Source organism: Ochotona princeps, chromosome 24 (assembly GCF_030435755.1).
Source record: "Ochotona princeps isolate mOchPri1 chromosome 24, mOchPri1.hap1, whole genome shotgun sequence".
NCBI lineage: Eukaryota > Metazoa > Chordata > Mammalia > Lagomorpha > Ochotonidae > Ochotona > Ochotona princeps.
This window is the reverse complement of record NC_080855.1, coordinates 26,381,126-26,399,490: the sequence shown is the minus strand read 5'-3', so window position 1 is coordinate 26,399,490 and position 18,365 is coordinate 26,381,126. Positions and strand designations below refer to the sequence as shown.

Below are 18,365 nucleotides of genomic sequence, written 5' to 3'. Positions count from 1 at the left end.
TTGAAAGTCAGTGTTACAGAAAGATCTTCCATCTGCTGGTTCACTCCCCAGACGGCTGCAACAGTCAAAGCTGAGCTAACCCTTGCCGGGAGCCAGGAGCTTCTTTCAGGTCTCTCACGGAGTGCAGCCAAGCACTTGGGCCATCCTCTGCTACTTTACCAGGCCTTTATCAAGGACCTGGATTGGAAGTGGAGCAGCCGGGACTAGAACCAGCTCCCATATGAGACCCTGGCATGGTGGGTGAGGATTATTAGCCTGTTGAGCCACCACACCAGCCTCTGTGGTTAGAAGTTCTGTGTTCATGTTCATAAAAGACAGAGGTGTGCGGTTTTTGTCCTTTTCTTGCTGTCCTGGTCTAGTTTTTATACCCAGGTAAGTCTGGCCTCCTAGAATGAGCTGAGACGTGGCCCTACCTTTTGGTGTTCGTTGAGTTTGTGTAGAATTCTGTGATTTCTGCCTTAACTGGGGGAATTCACAAGGGAATTTCTCTGGCTCAGATTTTTTTTGTGTGTGTGAAAAGATATTTTCTTTAAAGATTGATTTATTTATTTTTACTTGAAAGGCAGCTTTACACACAGAGAGAGAAACAGCATAGAGAGAGAAATATCTTCCAGCTGCTAGTTCACTCCTCAAATGGCTACAATGCCTGGAGCTGAGCCAGGAGCCTGGACCTCCATCTGGGTCTCCCACATGGGAACATGGGCTCAAATATCCAGGCTATCTTCTGCTGCTTTCCCAGGTGCATTGGCAAAGAGCTAGATTGCAACTGGAATAGCCAGGATAGGAATCGGTGCCTGTAAGAGATGTCAACATTGCAGATGGGGGAATTTGCCTGCTATGCCCAACGCCAATCCAACCTATTTGTTCTTGAGTGAGCTTTTGCAATTTATCTTTTTAGCTTATTTAATTAAATATCAACTGTGTTAGCACCAGGGCAAGGAGCACAGGAGTTAAATCCCAGCTTGGGACATGTGTTCCGTGTTGCTGCTGCCTCAAGTCCCAGCTCCTCCGCTTCCCATCCAGCTCCCTGCTAATGTGCACCCTGGGAGGAAGCGGGGGCTGATGCAAGAACCTGGGCCCCTGCCACCATGGGGGAGACCGGGTGGAGTTCAGGCTCCTGGTTTCAGCTTTGTTGAGCCTGGCTGCTGAGGGCTTTTGAGAAGCATGTCAAGAGAAGAGCCATCTCTCCTTTTGAAAAGCATTTACTTTAGGAAACAAAGCATAAAAATCCTAAAACATGTGTTGGCATATTTATTTCAAAAATTCATTTTTTACTTCCTTAGACTAAGAACACCCTAGTGTTGTTTCTTACGCTTGGGCTGTGACAAGCTTCTGTAACTTGCGGGTGTGTAGTTTTTTCATGAAGTGAACATTTGGAGCTATTATTTCTTCCCATATTTTTTGACTCCCTCTTGATCTCCTGGCCCTTAGGGGATCCAATTGTTCATATTTTAGGTTGCATATATTTGTCCCACAGCTGGCCGTTAATCTCTTAAAAAGTTTTTTTAATTCAATTTGTTCTTATTTAAAATAATTGTGTTCAGCCAGTGTTTGTGATGCTCACAACAGTTCACAACAGAAAGCTCTTTCAAATTCTGGCTAGGCCACTTCCCACCCAGCTACAGGCTTGTGGCCTGGGAAAGCAGCAGAGGACAGCCCAAAGCCTTGGGACCCTGCACCCGTGTGGGAGAGCCGGAAGAAGCTCCTGGCTCCTGGCTTCAATCAACTCAGCTCTGGCTGTTGCGGCCATTTGAGGGGTGAACCAGAAATGGAAGATCTCTCTCCCTGCCTCTCCATCTCGCTGTAAATCTGCCTTCTCAGTTAAAAAATTTTAAAAAAATTCTAAATGCAATTGTGGCAGATTATATTGAACAATGTACTGAAATCCTGAAGAAATGAGACTTGTTCTGAGCATACAGAAAAAAACATCAATCCAGCTAGCTCATCATGTTGATAACCTTAAAAGGACAAATGATAGGATCACTTCAATACACACACACACACACACACACACACACACACACACAGAGACAATTCCAACATTAATCCCAGCCAACTAGGAATTAGAATTTCTTCCACCCAAAAGGGCGCGTGTGACCCCTGCAGCTCAAGTCACACTCAACAGTGAGAGACTGGCAGCTCACACTCTGCGCCCCCTCCGCCCTCCGCCCTCCGCCCCATCCGCAATTCCTAAATCAGGACAAAGCTGAGATGTCTGCCCTGCCCACTCTGATTAACCTGACCCTGAAGATGGAGCCAGGGCACGCCTCATGAAACAAAGGGAGAAGTGGCAGGTGTTCAGCGGAGCTGCCAGTCACTGCACACGAAGTCACAGCCGATATCAGAGCGTCTGGCTCCCAGCTCCTCCACTTCCAATCCTGCTCCCTGCTAAGATGCAGCCTGGGGGGCAGCAGGGGCTGGCACATCAGCTTAGGTCCCTACCACCCACAGGGATGAAGTTTCTGGCTCCTGGCTTTGACCCAGCTCAGCCCCAACTGGTGAGGGTACTTGGGGAGTGAATTGGCCAATTGAAGATCTGTCTTAGGCTCTGTGTCTGTTTCTCTAGTTTTCAAATGCAGTGGAAAAATAAGAGAATGGGGCGGGGTGGGGGGAGAAGGGGAAAAAGGAGACAGAGAAAGGAGAGGAGGAGAAGGCTCCCGCAGGCCAAGCAGCACTCTAGCTCCCCAGCATAGAGCAGGAGCCCAGCAGAGGCCTGGAACCGACCCTCTGTTACTTGGAAGAAGACGACGTTGCCAACCCCTTGTCTCGGACCCTTCAGCCTCCAAAGCGGTGAGAAAAGATGTTTCTGTCCTCACAGCCACCTGGCTTGTGCTACCTGGTTGTGGGGCACCCCAGGTCCCCGCCACCTGGGTCACCTGGGGACTCACAGCTGAGACCTCCACCCACTCCAGGAAGTTGTAAATAAGCAGAATCTTTATTATCTGTCACAAATGAGAACTTGAAAATGCAAGCGCTAATCAAGTTCCTGGTTCCAGACTCTACAAATGAAGCAAGCACACAGTCAGAGGACTGGGACAGGTATGACGACTTCAGAAAGCAAACGTGAATCTGTGTAAATCTTCCTCAGTTTTATAGAAGGTAAAGGAAGACGGGCATTCGTCCGAGGAGTTGAGACGCCTCTGGCATGTCCAGTGCCTGGGTTCAAAGCCCGGCCCTACTCCTAACGCCAGCTTCCTGCTACTCCACTGAGAGGTGGCAGGTGATGGATCAGTTGGCGGGCTCCCTGCCAGCCAGGTGGGAGAGCCGGGAGTTGCCCACTCACCCAGCCTGAGCGACTCAATGTGGGAAATGAACAGGTACATAGGAGTCCTCTATGTGTCTCTCTCTCGCCCTCAAATAAATCAGTAAAAACTAAAACATTTTAAAGGTAGTTCATTGGAAGTATTTGTTTTCTTGTGATTTTGAAGCAGGAGATAAGAGGTGGAAGATTTGTGAAAACGCTGAAAATGTTTTAGAAATTTTAAAATGCAAGTGATTTCCTTTGTAAGCATTCTTCCAGGTAAGAAGTAAAATCATCATCATCATCTTATAGTTTAACCAATCAAAGCAGTAGAAGAAAATACCTACCTCCCCCCAAATCCATCTCAAGGAGACAAGATAATAATAATAATAATAATACCTATAGAAACTAGGCTTTTTTTTCAGATGCCCTCTCCACCCTGCCCCTACTTCAATAGAGGAGGAAGGTGTGGCTGGGAAGGTATTTTTTTTTTCATTTATTTTTTAAAATTAAGGGTTTTTTTTTTGGTGGGGGGGCCCGGCGGCGTGGCCTAGCGGCTAAAGTCCTCGCCTTGAACGCGCGGGGATCCCATATGGGCATCGGTTCTAATCCTGGCAGCTCCACTTCCCATCCAGCTCCCTGCTTGTGGCCTGGGAAAGCAGTCGAGGACGACCCAAAGCTTTGGGACCCTGCACCCATGTGGGAGACCCGGAAGAGGTTCCTGGTTCCCGGCTTCGGATCGGCACAGCACCAGCCGTTGCAGCTCACTTGGGGAGTGAATCATCGGACGGAAGATCTTCATATCTGTCTCTCCTCCTCTCTGTATATCTGACTTTGTAATAAAATAAATCTTTTTAAAAAATAAAAATAAATAAATAAATAAAAAGGTTTTTTTTTTTAATCAGTTTTCCATCCATGTGCATGGCTAGATGGGTTCCCTGTGCTTAGGGGGCCTGGCACTTGGCTTCATTACTCCCTTGCCTGTTCCCCAGTTGCAAACTATCCTTGACTGAGGGACCCTGCACCTCCACGCTGCCCCAGGCCCTGCCAATCTCACAGTGAATCCTGGCCAGAGCCCAAGGGAGGCCCCAGGCCCATCAGCTACACATGGGGAGGTGCTGGTAGCCAGTAGCGCCCACTGGGCCAAGGCTGAGCCAGGGACACGGTGGAGGGGCATCCCACGGCCCCTGGTGGGCGTTACGGCCACACGGTAGCCGGGCCTCCTAAGCCAGCCCATCCCGGCAAGGCTGAGGGGGTTCCTCATGGGAGGTGAACTTGGCACTGGGGTTGAACCCCAGCATGCACTTGGAGAGGCAGTACCTCTGGCTGCAGCAGGTAAATTGAGCCAGGTCCAAGGGTTCATGGCCAGCATCTTCACCCTACCCTGCCCCTTGGCCCTGACCCCACTGACGCTGAGTTCTGAGGAAGGCAGTGTACAAAAGCAATTGATGACTTTACAAGGGTGGGGATGGGGTGGGGGGGCAGTTGAGGCAGGAGGAGTGACCTTGGCCTTGGGCCAATTGAGCACTAGGCCACCACCCTTGTCTGTCAGTCATATTCAGGTGTCCACTGGGCCAGGACTTGACACTTTCCAACTGAGCATTTTGTTTTGGGGATGGTTCCCTCCTTGTGGGCTGGGAATAGAGCAGCATGTTAGGTTTGGTGCAGCTGAAAGAGTTGATTGGGATCTCACATGGGAGGGCTGTGGGCTGTGAGCTGGGGCTGAGTGGCAGGGCATGGGGGTAGCAGGGAAAGGAGGCAGGAGTGGCTGAAGTCACCACGGGTCTCCTCCCTCCATGCCCATTCTGCCGGGGTCACACAGCAGCTCTCAGCCAGCTTCCCAGAGCCCAGGCTCCTTGGAGTCTCTGTCTTTGCAAGCAATCAAGTTACACTAGGGTCTTTAGCCTGGGCCCTAATCTAATACGTTAACCTGCTACCTGAGATGCTGACATCCCTTGTGACCAGCAGTGAGAGTCCCAGCTGCTCCACTTCTAACCCAGCTCCCTGCTAATGGCCTAGGAAAGCAGCAGAGGATGACCCAACGGCTTGGACCCCTGCACTCACATGGGAGGCCTGGCTCCTGGCTTCACCCCAGCTCTGGCCATGGTTGCTATTTGTGCAGTGAACCAGTAGATGGAGACTCTCTCTCTCTTTCTCTCTCTCTCTCGTTCTCTTTATGTCCCTTTCAAATAAATAAATCCTTAAAAAAGAAAAAAAAAAAAAAAGAGGAGAAATCTGGCTCCAGACAGACACAGACACAGGGAGAGAAGTTTCCACAAAGATGGGGCAATCATAAAGGGATAGTGGGGGACTCATCTCCAAGCAGAGGATCCTCTACCATGGCCAGTGAGGACCCAGAAGCTTGGCCTGGAACTGCGCCCTCTTCGGGCCCCCGGGAGAGCTCAGCCTGGCTGCCAGATCCATCTGGCACTTGGGGGTCTCCAGGGCTGTGAGAGGGTCGAATCTCTGCCACTCTGAGGAAATCCTCGGCGACAAGAGCTCCCCAAAGCCAATCTTGCTGAGTCTGAAGTGGGAGAAGCTACCGCAAGCTCCTCACAGGAGGTGACCCTGGAAAGTGTGCTGGCCCAGGCAGGCACTTGGAGGAGTGGTGTCAAGACCCTCAGGAGGAAGAAGGAGTGGCTGAAAAGGGGGCAGGAGAAAGACCCAGGATGGGGGGAAGACAGAGGGATTTGTGTCGGACACCAGTGACCAAGTCCCAGGCCTTGGTCACACTCAGGCTGGGTGTGGAGGATAGAAGGCACCTGCTAGCAGGACAGGGTTGGGCCAGTCATTAGAACTTAGTGTCCTGTTGATAGAAACAGCACCTGGAGCTCTATGCTAAGAGGGCGTTTCCGTGTAGACTCGCACCTGCTCAGAGTCCATCAAGGTCATCAGATTCCTTCTCTGGGCTCACGCCCTGCCCTGGCATCCCCTGACAGAGGCAGAGTCACGTCCAGGGGGGCCTGGGAGGAGGCCCTGATGCTGGCTGAGGACAGCCCAGAGAGGAGAGACTCCTAGCACACTGGGCATCAGGAACGAAATCTGACAACTCCCCTTTTACAAAGGGGAAGACTGAGGTCCAGGAGGGAGAGTTCCAGCATGGAGCAGGAGCAGAGAGACCAAGGACGAGGTGAGGGAAGAGAGAGGGCAAGAGAGACAGAGAAAGGGGCCTAAGGAGGAGGATGGAGGCGAGGCGCAGAGGACAAGGTGGACAAGAGAGGCAGGAAGCCCTGTCCTGACAGTATCCCAGAACCACCATAAAGGAGCTCTAGGACCAAGCATTGTGTCCTGCGTCCACCACCCACCACAGCCCATGTCTTCCTGGCAGAGGCTGGGGCCTGGGGACTGGATCTGCTCCTGCACCTGCTGTGTGAGCTCCAAGCAGGACAAAGTCCAGGGCAGCCCTGTACAGGTGACATCTATGAGGGCTGGCCCTGTTGCTGGCTGTAAGCCCCTGCCTGCCAGCCCTGCCCCTCCTAGAGCAGCAGAGCAAACACCTGCTTGCAATTTGCTTTCCTCCTTCTTCTCTGGGGACAGGCAAGGGGCGCGGAGTTCCCAAGGGAGCAGCGACCCACTGTGCTCCCCGGCTGACCGTCCCCCCCATGGCTGTGGAGTTCCAAGCAGTAAAGATCCTTATGAGCCCTGAACCGTCTCTTTTTTGGGGGGCGCAAATTGAGACCAGAGATTAGAGTAGCCCCATGGCCCTCTGCTGGGCTGCGACTCCTGAAATCTCACCTTGTGTCCCATACCCCCTTGGCCACAGCAGGAGCCTCTCTCCCAGTTCTGGAACCCCTGCCAGCCACTGTGTGACAACACCAGGGCCCAGCAGAGTGATCAGAAGTGGCCAGACAGGAGCTGGAGGGAGACAGAGCTTTGAGACCCATGTCCTGTGTCCTATTCCAGGGCGGCCTGGGCATCCAGGACCTAGCAGGGGCACAGATGGCAAATCGGGCTGGGAGAGGACAACCCCAGTGTTGGTGGGCATCTGTCTACACAAAGCCCAGCAGCCTGGCCCTCTCTGCCCAGTCAGCCCGACCTAGTGGAAGAGACTCCACAGCCCTGACTTCTCCAGCACAGCGCACCCAGGAGAAGCTAGAGTTCAAGGAGCTAAGCTGCAGGTGGGAGTACCCCAGACCTGGGCCTCAAACATCCCCAGCAGGTGCTGCAAAGAGGGCCAAGGAGAGGGGAGCGGGGTGTGGGGCTCACTCACCCTGCTCAGCTGCACAGGGGACCACGAGCTGCAGGATGAGGGCCAGCAGGCAGAGCGCCGTGGCCATGATCATGGGCTTGGATCCTGCCATTGGAGTGCGGAGGCCGGCACGTCTGCCTGTCAGCTTCGAATGAAGCCCAGCCCGGGAGCCCAGGAATATATGAGCTCCAGAGACCTTTGCCCGCCCAAGACACTGAGAGTCTGGGGGCCCGTTGCAACCTGAGTCAGTGTGGACTCCTCTCTGTGCCTGGGGTGCGGGCCAAAGGGCAGAGGGAGGGGTTCCCTTCCCTGGCCAGGCTGCACCCCAGACTTGTCACACAAACAGAGGGACAGCACAGAGGCCCAATAAGCCAGGGGGAGGTGAGGTAAAACCCTTGGGGAACAGGGGCAGAGTCGGGGGTGGGGTGGCAGGCTGAACAGGGGGAAAGAGCTCACTGTGTCAGACCCCAACTTCTGTCAAGGCCAACCCCTCCTCCAACACCCTTCTTAAAGCTGCCTTTTGAGGAGCCCCAGCAGGAGACAGGGTGTAGCAGGTTGCGGCCAAACATGCCTCAGCACTCAGGCAGTCCTGGGCTCTGTGGGTTCAGAAGTGAGCAAGGGCCTCCCCCCAGCCCCCCATAGCATCTGAAGTGACCTTAGCCTCCACCCTTATCGCCACACCTGCAAAGGTCAGAGGGAACAGCTCGCCCCTCCCACCCAAATCTCGGGGGCCAGACCCTTCAAGCAGAGTGGTAGATGGTGGGAGGGCTGGCACTGCCTCAGTTGGAGCAGGCAGGGACTCCTTCCTGGGCCCAGAAAGACAAGACTCACAGTGTGGGAAGGCCCTCTGCAGCCCTCCACCCCTGCCTGGCTTTGGCCCTGTCCCTTCCCCAGAAATGGAAAATGCTTGCGTCACACTCTGCACTTGAAAAATTGCTTTTATTGATTGGGAAATTCCGGGGTAGGGAGTCACCCTGCACGAACAGGGCTGCCGAGCTGTCTACAGGCCCAGAGGCTCCCAACAGGGGCAGTGGGGGTGCTGAGGGCTCTGGGCTCGCAGCTCCCAGCAGCTCCCGGCAGCTCCCACAGGATCCTGGCTGGCCTCACGCCACCCTTGGCCACCTCTGTCTGTAATGATCTAATTCAGAGTCCTGTGAAGGGTGGGAACCCTTGTTCCTCTCAGGGCACCGTTTTCACCACCTCGGGTCGCTGGATGTGGAACTGTAGGGGGGAGAAGGGAGAGGTGAGGATGAGGGTGGCCTGTGGCACCCCACCCCAGCAGTGGGCTGGGGATCCAGGGATAGGAAGAATGCCCCAGAGTGGGCTGGGGGCCCAGAGGTGGGGACCCAGGGGTGCAATGTGGTCCTAGGGGTGAGGTCCCCAGGTGGGGTAAAGTCCAGGTGGGGTTTTAAGGCTGGGGTGCTCCTGGTTGTCACCTGTGTGTTGGGGCTCACGCTCTCCAGGGAGGGCCGGAAGTTACTGTAGACATTCTCACGTCCGTATCTGTCCCCCTGCAAATTCTTGCCTGTTGAGGGAGGGGGTCTGAGCGTGGGCACGGAGGTAGGGGCAGCACGGAGATCTCAGGAAGAGAATTGGTCCAGTCTCCGCCCTGAGCAGCCCGCCCAGCTCATGGCTCATCCCTGGAATCTGGGCAGTTCTGGGCAGGTGCAATGTGACCAGGGTCGAGTACTCACAACAAGCTGCAGGTTAAATGTCACAGCCACAGGCGCTGGCAGGCCCTGGCCAGGAGTGACGAGGCCGGGTGAGGCCAACGGCAGGATACAGCCACCTCATAGCAACGGTAACCACAGCAGGCAAAGCAGCCTTCCTTCTGCCCCCTCCCGTCTGGTCAGCACCCCCACCCCTGTCTAGGGAGCCACCCTCGCTGTCTCCTTCCAGACCCCAGTTCAACTTCACCGCCTCATCACCCGCTACCCATACCCTTCCTGGGCTTGAGGCTGAGGGTACACAGAGCAGGTGCAGGGACCTCCAGGCAGCAGCAGCAGTAGCAGTGAGCACACCAGGCTGTCGCAACTGCAGGACTGACCTGCAGTTCCCCCACCTCTTCCCACCGCCACCCCAAGCCTGCCCCCAGTACCTTCCCAAACGCCTATGTTCTGGAACGTTCCAGGGATGTTCTCTTTCTGCCAGTCTTGCGACACGTCATACTTGTGCCTGGCAACGGAAATGCCATGAGCAGCCCGAGGCACAGGAGGGAGTTCAACATGTCCTGGCCCCCAGCTTCCCCCCACTGGGGACAGGGCCAGGGGGGACTGTCCCAGCCACAGTCCCAAGTTGGTGACAGATGGAAGAGCAAGGTCACCAAGGCCTCCTTGCCTGCCTTGGGCATGGGGCGTTGCACCTGACTCAGGGTAACTCCCTCCCAAGGCCGGCCCAGGGGCAGGTATATTTTGTGAGACTCCATGGCCCAACCAGGATCATTAGGATCACCCAGGAGCAGGCAACTTCTGTAATTAGTTCCATTTCAAGAGATGAGTGACTTCCCTAACAGGTGGACCCAGTCCCATCAGATAGCTATGCCTGGGGCCAGGAGGGGCTGGGCACCCTCTGTGGCCTCAGGTGACAGGTACCTGCCCAGCTGACAGAAGCTGTGCTTCGGGGACAGTCAGACAGCGGCCACCTGACCCCACCAGCTCACCTATGCAACTTCCTCTGCGATCGGCCGAGGAGGAACACAAGGACCACCACAAGGACTGCCAGCACGGCCAGCACGGCCCCCACTATCCCGTACACGAGCTTCTTGTTGGTGCTGTGTTCACAGGTCTCCCCCCAGTACCAGTGGCTGTCTGTGTTGGAGCACCTGGGGGCACACACACAGGTTCTGGCTCCAGCCCACGGGCAAGTACATCGTCTCCCCAAAGCCAAGTCCAACACGCAAAGCAGGGCACTCTCACAGCTGGTTAGGCAGCTGGGAGCCTGTGGAGCAGGCAGAGAGTGGGGGAGTCCAGGACTGGGCAGGGGGTGCGAGGGGGAGGGGATAGCCTCTCCCCACCCCCACCCCGGGGCTCACAGGGACACGAGGAACACTGATGCCTCATCCCAGCTTCGTGATGTCATTTTGCCATCACCTGGGACTGTGGTGGACTTGTTATCACCTATTACAGGTCACACCTTAATTTATGGCCTCATGAACTTGGTGTCCAGGTTATGGTTAGAAGTGACAGCAACTCAGTAGCTGAGATGGCATAAGGGACTCTAGAAGCGGAGAGAACGATAGAAGCAGGGCAGATAGGGACAAGCAGACGGAGAGACGTGCATGCTGTTAACTTGAACTTGCTCAAGAGATAGCTTTTATAGCCCTGGCCCTGGGTGTCCACAGATTATGATCTGTACCTGCCCTCCAACCCCCATGGGAGTGAGGGGGGTGGAGGGGGGTGGCGTAGGAACCCCACATACAGAGGAGAGGAGGGAGCAGGTAACCTCCCTGTTCTGTCCACACACACTCTACCCCCCACCCCGGCATGGCCACCATGGGGTATGGGGACAGCAGAGGAGGGTCTCCCCCCAGCAGGGCTGGGCACTCACACACAGCGGGGGCCGCTACGCTGCAGCCGGCACTGGCCCTCGTTGCAATTGAGCTGCGACTTGGTGCCTGGGGTGCACCTGGTCACACAGGCCAGCGTCCCATCCACCTCGTCCACGTAGTAGTACTGGGAGAAGTCCTTGGCAGCCTTCTTGGTGCATTGCTCTGCAGGAGGGTCGGGAACAGCACTGGTCAGCATGGTAACAGCAAACCCTCCCCTCTCCACCGCCACCTGTTTCCTCCCGGGAGCCCCACACAGCTGCACTCACCCTGGAAGTCAAAGCCTAATGTGACCCCGTTCACAATGGTGTAGCTCTCATTGTAGCACAGGATGGAGTCTGTCCCGGACAGGTGAGAGACAAGAACAAAATAGGAGTGCTTCTGTCTGCCCTCCAGGGTGGGGGGAGAGGGCAGAGGCCAGAAGCCCTCCCCCAATACCCCTCCATGCTGGCCGCTCCCCAGCTCTACAAGGGGACATGGCAGGGATGGGGGTGATGAGCTCAGCCAGAGAGAGAGGTCACAGGGAGTCACATAGGATTGGGGCCGAGGGAAGGAGGCACCTGGGTCTCCAGGACTTGGAAAGAAAGCAACTGGGCACGGGGTTGGCAGGGGACAGTGGGGAGGGAGTGTCCCAAGCACGGCTTTGCAGGAGACCCCACCTTCGCAAATGGTGTCATTATTCTGGTTAAAACTTGTCTCGTTCATGATCCTGTCCCTCACGACCTTCTCAAGGTTTTCAAACTGCTGCTGGTAGTTGGGGGTGTAGTCTATTTTCAAGACCACATCATTCTGCACCATGATGCTGCCATTGCTGAAAATGGGAATTGTTTCCTGGGTTACTCCCCCCGCCCTGCTGCAGTCAGCCACCTGCCAACCCTGCAGGTGGGGCCCCAGACAAAGCAGAAGTGGGAAAGAATGGGGGCTCTGCCCAGGAGCCGCTGGCAACCCGGAGAGACAGGGCAAACCACACAAAACCGGTGTGGGGATGAAACTCATCGCTATCAATAGAAGTTCATGCGGCCTGGCAGCATGGCACAGTGGGATAAGCTGCTACTTGCAATCCAGGCATCCTACATGAGCGCCACTTGGCGTCTCGGCTGCTCGGCTTCTGATCCAGCTCCCTGATAATGCTCCTAGGAAAGTAGCAAAGGATGGTCCAGGTACTTCGGCCCCTGCTCCCTCGTGGGAGACCAAGAAGAAGGTCCTGGCTTCTGCATGGCCCAGTCCTGGCATTGTAGCCATGGGGGAAGTGAGCCAACAGATGGAAGATCTCTCTCAACTCTTTCAAATAAACACATGAATTTTTCAGATAGCAATCTGTGGCCAAGAATGAGGGGGGATATCGGGCCCTTTGTGCCTTCCATGGAGGGAAACAGTGTGGTGGTTCCATCAGAGCCTAAGCATAAACCCAGCACATGACTGGGGCTGTACTTCAGGCACCTGCTGAAGGCGGGAAGGAGACATTTGCCCACCGTGTATGTAGCAGTGTTATTCATGATAGCTGAAAGGTGGAGGCCACTGAGAATGCCATTGACAGACAAAATTTGGCAGCAATACACGGTGGAAAATTCCTCAGCCTTCGAAAGGAAGACAGCACTGCTTAGCATGTGAGGCCTGGCAGAGAAGTCAGTAGCAAAGGGGAACCCTGGGTGACTGTACTCGGATGAGGTGCCAGAGCAGTCCTGTTTACAGCAACAGAAAGGACAGGGGAGGCTGCCACACAGAGGCTGCGGGGGGCCCAGGGAGACAGAGATGGAGGCAGACGGAGTTTCCCTTTGGGAAGACAGCAAGTGCTGGAGCAGCAGGTGTTTGGCATAAAAGTTCAGGCACCCCTTGGACCTGCACGCCTCCTATCAGAGTGCCTGGGTTCAAATCCCACCTCTGCTTCCAATCCAACTCCCTGCTAGCGTGTACCCTGGGAGGCAGCAGGTGATGGCACAAGCAGTTGGGTCCCTGTTTTCCATGTGGGAGACCTGGATGGAGTTCCCTCGGCTCCTGGCTCTGGCTTGGACCATCCCACCAGGCTGCTGTGGGTCTTTTGGGACTGACTGGCAGGTGGCTGTCTGCCTCTGTACCTCCCAAATAAATGAGTTTTGCTAAGCTCTGGATGGGGGCGGCACCAACAGCATGGCCATATGGTCATGTGGCCGCCCTCAATGCCACTACACCGCTCAGGAAAAAGTGGTTAAACTGGCAAATCTTATCTTCCTACAATAAACCAGTTTTAGTTCGGTAAGGGAGGCACTTGAATGCTATTGCGAAAGTCACATTAGCAACCTGGGGAGAAGGATGCGGCCCCATGGGAAATGTGGGCTTCCATCTAGACATTCTTAGGATGGAGCCACAGACGCTGCCAGGCAGAGAACTCTGGAGACAAGAGAAGCCTCCTAGCCCAGCGGTGGCCGAGGACATGGCAACAGCAGGGCTCAGCAGGCCTAGAGCCTCCAACACCCCAAGCCAGGTGGAAGTGGAGATGGTGGAGGAATGGACAGTAAATAGCACATGAACAAATGAAGTGCCAGTGAGTGATTTGATGAGCAGGTGAGGAAGGAAGAAAGGAGCAAATGAGGAATGAGTGAAGTAGTAATGGAAGAATAATTGACAATGAAGAAAAACGTGACTAAGTAATGGAGAACAAAATGGTGATGTGGATAAAGGAGCCCATGGTGAAGGAATGAATAAACAGTCGACAAGAAGGGCTGGTGTCAGGGCTGCCCCAGCTCAGCCAGTGCCAACACCCTCCTGGTTTACAACAGGAGGCGGTGTGGTCCATTCACCTGCCCCCTGGTACTCACGTGAGGCTGCGGATGATCACTCCTTCGTAGCCAGCGAAGTTGTAGACTTTGTTCATCTGCAAGGAGGGAGGCGGGGGTGAGCTTGCACAGGGCTGGGAGTCCAGGTTCCAGGAGTCCCTGGTGGAATCCACAGGGAACAAGGGAAGGCCCGGGAACTCCCCTCTGCCAGGGCACAGCAGGCATTGGGCTGAACATCCCTTCTCGAGACTTGGGGAGCCACAACTGGGCATTCCTAGCCTTACCTCTTCCTTGAAGAGTTTGGTGAAATTTTGGTACGCCTGGGAGGAGGTGTTTTTCAAGTCTGCGGTGAAGTTCCTGTGAGTCACTTTCACGACCACGGTCACAGTGGCGTTGAGGAAATCGGGGATCTCTGTGAGAAGGGGGCCGCACAAGGCATGAGACACCCACCTCCCAGCAAGGTGCCCGGGATGGCAGAGCTCTCCTCCTATGAGTCACGTGGGTTGGAAGGCCACGGGCACCCTCAATGTGACCAGGGCTGAGAACGAAAAGGAGGGCTCCCCAAAGGCTCAGGATAGAGATGGGGGCAGGTGGGCAGGGGGAAGACCCTGCAGGTGGCAGAAGGGTGGGGTAGGGGATTTGAGGAGGTGGTTACCCAAGGGGAAGGAGTAGCTGAAGGACTGGCATTCCTCCCCGAAGAAGCCTGGGGCGCAAATACATTCGTGGCCATCCCACATCTCCCAGCTCTGGCATTGGCCTGCAGGGCAACAGAAGTCACACAGGTTAACACAGAAAACCCAAGGGACGAAACTGATACTAGCTCCTGGACCACACACTGTATCCAAAGGGGTTGGGTAGACATTCAGCCTAGTCATTAAGAAGCCAGGGGGGACCCGGCGCGGTAGCCTAATGGCTTAAGTCCTCGCCTTGCACATGCTGGGATCCCATATGGGCACCTGTTCATATCCTGGTTGCTCCACTTCCCATCCAGCTTCCTGCTTGTGGCCTGAGAAAACAGTAGAGGATGGCCTGAAGCCTTGATACCCTGCACCCTTGTGGGAGACCAGGAGAAAGCTCCTGGCCTCTGATTTTGGATCAACTCAGCTCCAGTTGTTGTGGCCACTTGGAGAATGAACCAACAGATGAAAGATCTTTCTTTCTTTCTTTGCTTCTCTCTGCAAATCTTTCCAATAAAAATTCTAAAATCTTTTTTTTTTAAAGATTTTATTATTATTGGAAAGCCGGATATACAGAGAGGAGGAGAGACAGAGAGGAAGATCTTCCATCCGTTGTTTCACTCCCCAAGTGAGCCGCAACAGGCCGGTGCGCGCCGATCCGAAGCCGGGAACCAGGAACCTCTTCCGGGTCTCCCACGCGGGTGCAGTGTCCCAATGCATTGGGCCGTCCTAGACTGCTTTCCCAGGCCACAAGCAGAGAGTTGGATGAGAAGTGGAGCTGCCGGGATTAGAACCGGCGCCCATATGGGATCCCAGGGCTTTCAAGGCGAGGACTTTAGCTGCTAGGCCACGCCGCCGGGCCCAAAAATTTTAAAATCTTAAAAAGAAAAAAAAGAGAGAGAGAGCGAAGCCAGTGGGGAGGGTGTGTCCCACACAGGAGTGCCTCGTCAAGCTCCTGCTCTCATTCGTCTGCCAGCTTCCTGCTGAATGCATGCCCCAGGAGATGGCAGCTGACAGCTCAGGTTCATGAGCTTCTGCCACACACCAGAGACACCTGGACGGATCCTAGCACTCAGCTTCAGCCTGTTTCTGCAGGCGGCTGAGCAGCGAGCCAGCAGATGGGGGTTCTTTCTCTCTCCTGCCCTTTCACTCTCTTTAAAAATCAACTTTTGGGGTAGCTGCATGGTGGCATAGTAGACAAAGATTTCACCTGCAGGGTCAGCATCCCATATGGGTGCCAGTTCTAGTTCCAACTGCTCCACTTCCTATCCAGCTCCCTATTTATGACCTGGAAAATCAGTGGAAGATGGCCCAAGTCTTTGGGACCCTGTACCCACGTGGGAAACCTAGAGGAAGCTCTTGGCTTTGGACTGGCCACTGTGGCCACTTGGGGAATGAACCAATACATGATTCTCTCTCTCTCTCTCTCTCTCTCTCTCTCCCTGCCCTCTTTCTCTCTCTAACTCTGCCTTTCAAATAAAAGCAAATCTTTTTTTTTTAATGAGATTTTTGAAGTATAGGACCCTCCAGCTACCACTCCCTCACACGCAAGCACAGGTGGGAAAAGGAGGAGGAGAAAACAGAGAGGAAGAAACAAACAAAACAAGAGGAAGGGCAGAGAACCCCCGGGTCCTATACATCACTGGAGGGCATGAGCCCTCGTGGGTGGCAGGCAGCAGCGCAGGCACGAGCTGGAGTGGAGAGGTGGTGACACGGGGCTCAGCAATGAAGAGGATGAGCGGGAGCAAGGCCAGGACAGGGGAACCAAGAAGCCAATGAGGGGCAGGGCATACCTGAGGAGCTGGACGTGGACAGTGTCGTCATTGTGGAGTAGCTGCTGGAGAACCAGGGACTGAGGGAGGAGGCATTGAACAAAGGGGGTGAGGAGGGGGTGGAGCTGGGGGAGGAGGACAAGGCAGGGGGGAAGCTGGCTGAGGTTTTCGTGGATGAGGGAGCAAGGGAGGAAGCTGCTGAGGTGGGGCTGCTGGAGATCATGGTGCTGAGGGCAGCCCCAGGGGTGGAGGAGAAGATGGAGGTCTGCACAGTGACCGTGGGGAAGGTCAGAGTTGAGCTGCTGGGGAACATGGTAGACTCTGCTCCGAGGGCGGTGGTTTGGGAGCTGCTATCAGGCAAGATTGTGTGTGCCGATCCAGAGCTCCTCGGGACGGTTGTGGATGATTCAGTAAGCACCGTGGTGTGGGAGGTGACAGTGTAGCCCGGGATGTGCGTTGAAGTTGTGCTACCTGGGAGGGGTGAGGGAGCCTCAGTGAGGACTGTGGTGTGAGTGGTGTCAGGGGACAATGTGGACTGTGTTGATGCTGGGCTGCTGGGCAAGGCCGTGGATGCTTCAGCAGTGACCGTGGAGTGGAGGCTGGCTGATGTAACAGTGCTGAGGGTGGGGCTTGCACTGCTGGCGAAGGTGGTGGAGGACTCTGCTGTGAGGACGGTGGGCTGAGAGCTAATGGTAGGCAAGGTTGTCAGTGGTGATGCAGGATTGCTTTGGGAGGCCGTGGATGACATGCCTGGCTTCGTGGAGGATGAGGTGTCAGGTGTCCCTGTCGTGGGAGCTGAAGTGGTGCTCCCTAGGAGGGTGGACGAAGCCTCGGTGAGGACTGTGGTATGAGACGTGTCAGGTGCCAGTGTGGACTGGGATGACAGTGGACTGCTAGAGATGACCGTGGCTGCCTCAGTGGATGATGATCGGGAGCTGACAGATGCAGCTGTGCTGAGGGTGGAGCCTGTGCTGCTGGGGAAGGTGGTGGAACCTGCCGTGGGTGCTGTGGCGGTGGAGCTGATAGGCGTCCCTGTTGGAAGGAGTGAGGGTGAAGGGCTGTGGAAGGTTGTAGATTCTCCTGTGTAGGCCGTGGTTTGGGAACTGAAACTTGGCGATGCAGTGGGTGCTGACCCAGAACTACTTCGGAAAGTTGTAGAGGATTCCCCGGGCACCGTGGGGTGGGAAGAGGCAGTGGAGCCCAGAGTGTGTGCTGTGCTGCCAAGGAGGGATGAGGAGGTTTCGGAGAGGAGTGTGGTAAGAGAGGTGTCAGATAGTGTGGGTCGTGATGATGCTGGGCTGCTGGGGGAGAGTGTGGGTGTCTCAGTGGATGCCGTGGGCTGGGAGGTCTCAGTCAGATCTGTAGTGTGCACAGGACCAGGGCTGCTGGGGGAGCTGGCAGAAGCCACAGGGAACACTGTGCTCCCAGAGCTGGCTGAAGTCAGTGCTGTCACGGCTGAGCCTGTGCTGCTACTGACAAAGGCTGTAGAACCTTCTGTGGGCACTGTGCTTGGGGAGCCCGTGGATATCACTGTCGGGAAGAGGCAAGTGGAAGTGCTCTGGAAGGTCGTAGACTGTCCGTTGTTCTCTGTGGTCAGGATGCTGTCCCAGGGCACGGTCGTGGTTCTGAATCCCGGGCTGCTGGGGAAGCTTGAAGACCCTCCTAGAACTGTGGTTTGGGAGGTGCCAGTGGGCAATGTCGCCATGCTGCTTTGGAAAGTGGTGGAATCTGTGGAGACAACTATGGTTGGAGAGCTGTGACCAGGCCATCTTGTGGGTGTTGATCCAGAGCTGCTTGGAAAGATAGTTGACTCAGTCACAACTGTGGTTGGGAAGCTGGAACTGGGCAGTATGCTGGCAGTGGAGCTTGGGCTGCTGGGCACAGATGTCAACTCTGATATGATGACTGTGGTCTGGGCTGTCTGACTAGTCTCAGTCATGGCTGTGGAGCTTGGGCTGCTGGGAACAGTGGTAAACCCTGATGTGATGACTGTGGTCTCAGATGTCTCTCTAGTTTCAGTCGTGGCTGTGGAACCTGGGCTGCTAGCAAACATGGTCAACTCAGTTGTGCTGCCGGAAGTCTGTGTTGTCTGACTAGTCTCAGTCGTGGCTGTGGAGCCTGGGCTGTTGGGCACACTGGTTGACCCTGATATGGTGATTGTTGTCTCAGATGTCACAGTGGGCTCAGTG

General features: G+C 55.1%; 1 protein-coding gene and 2 long non-coding RNA genes across 3 annotated transcripts; all 3 read right to left on the bottom strand.

The window, feature by feature from the left end:
- Window positions 1–8,350: 8,350 nt before the first annotated feature.
- Window positions 8,351–9,662, bottom strand: LOC131483210 (uncharacterized). Its single transcript, XR_009247569.1, has 3 exons — window positions 9,529–9,662; window positions 8,867–8,955; window positions 8,351–8,651 (listed from the first exon to the last, which is right to left on the bottom strand). It is a non-coding gene; the product is annotated as an uncharacterized LOC131483210 (long non-coding RNA).
- Window positions 9,663–10,089: 427 nt separating this feature from the next.
- LOC131483209 (uncharacterized) lies at window positions 10,090–11,399 on the bottom strand. Its single transcript, XR_009247568.1, has 3 exons — window positions 11,244–11,399; window positions 10,977–11,139; window positions 10,090–10,251 (listed from the first exon to the last, which is right to left on the bottom strand). It is a non-coding gene; the product is annotated as an uncharacterized LOC131483209 (long non-coding RNA).
- Window positions 11,400–11,438: 39 nt separating this feature from the next.
- On the bottom strand, window positions 11,439–14,512 carry LOC131483287 (mucin-12-like). Its single transcript, XM_058681099.1, has 5 exons — window positions 14,383–14,512; window positions 14,012–14,139; window positions 13,770–13,825; window positions 11,535–11,785; window positions 11,439–11,473 (listed from the first exon to the last, which is right to left on the bottom strand). The coding sequence occupies exons 1-5, from the start codon at window positions 14,462–14,464 to the stop codon at window positions 11,439–11,441; spliced, it is 552 nt and encodes a 183-aa protein (XP_058537082.1). The 5' UTR covers window positions 14,465–14,512.
- Window positions 14,513–18,365: the final 3,853 nt, after the last annotated feature.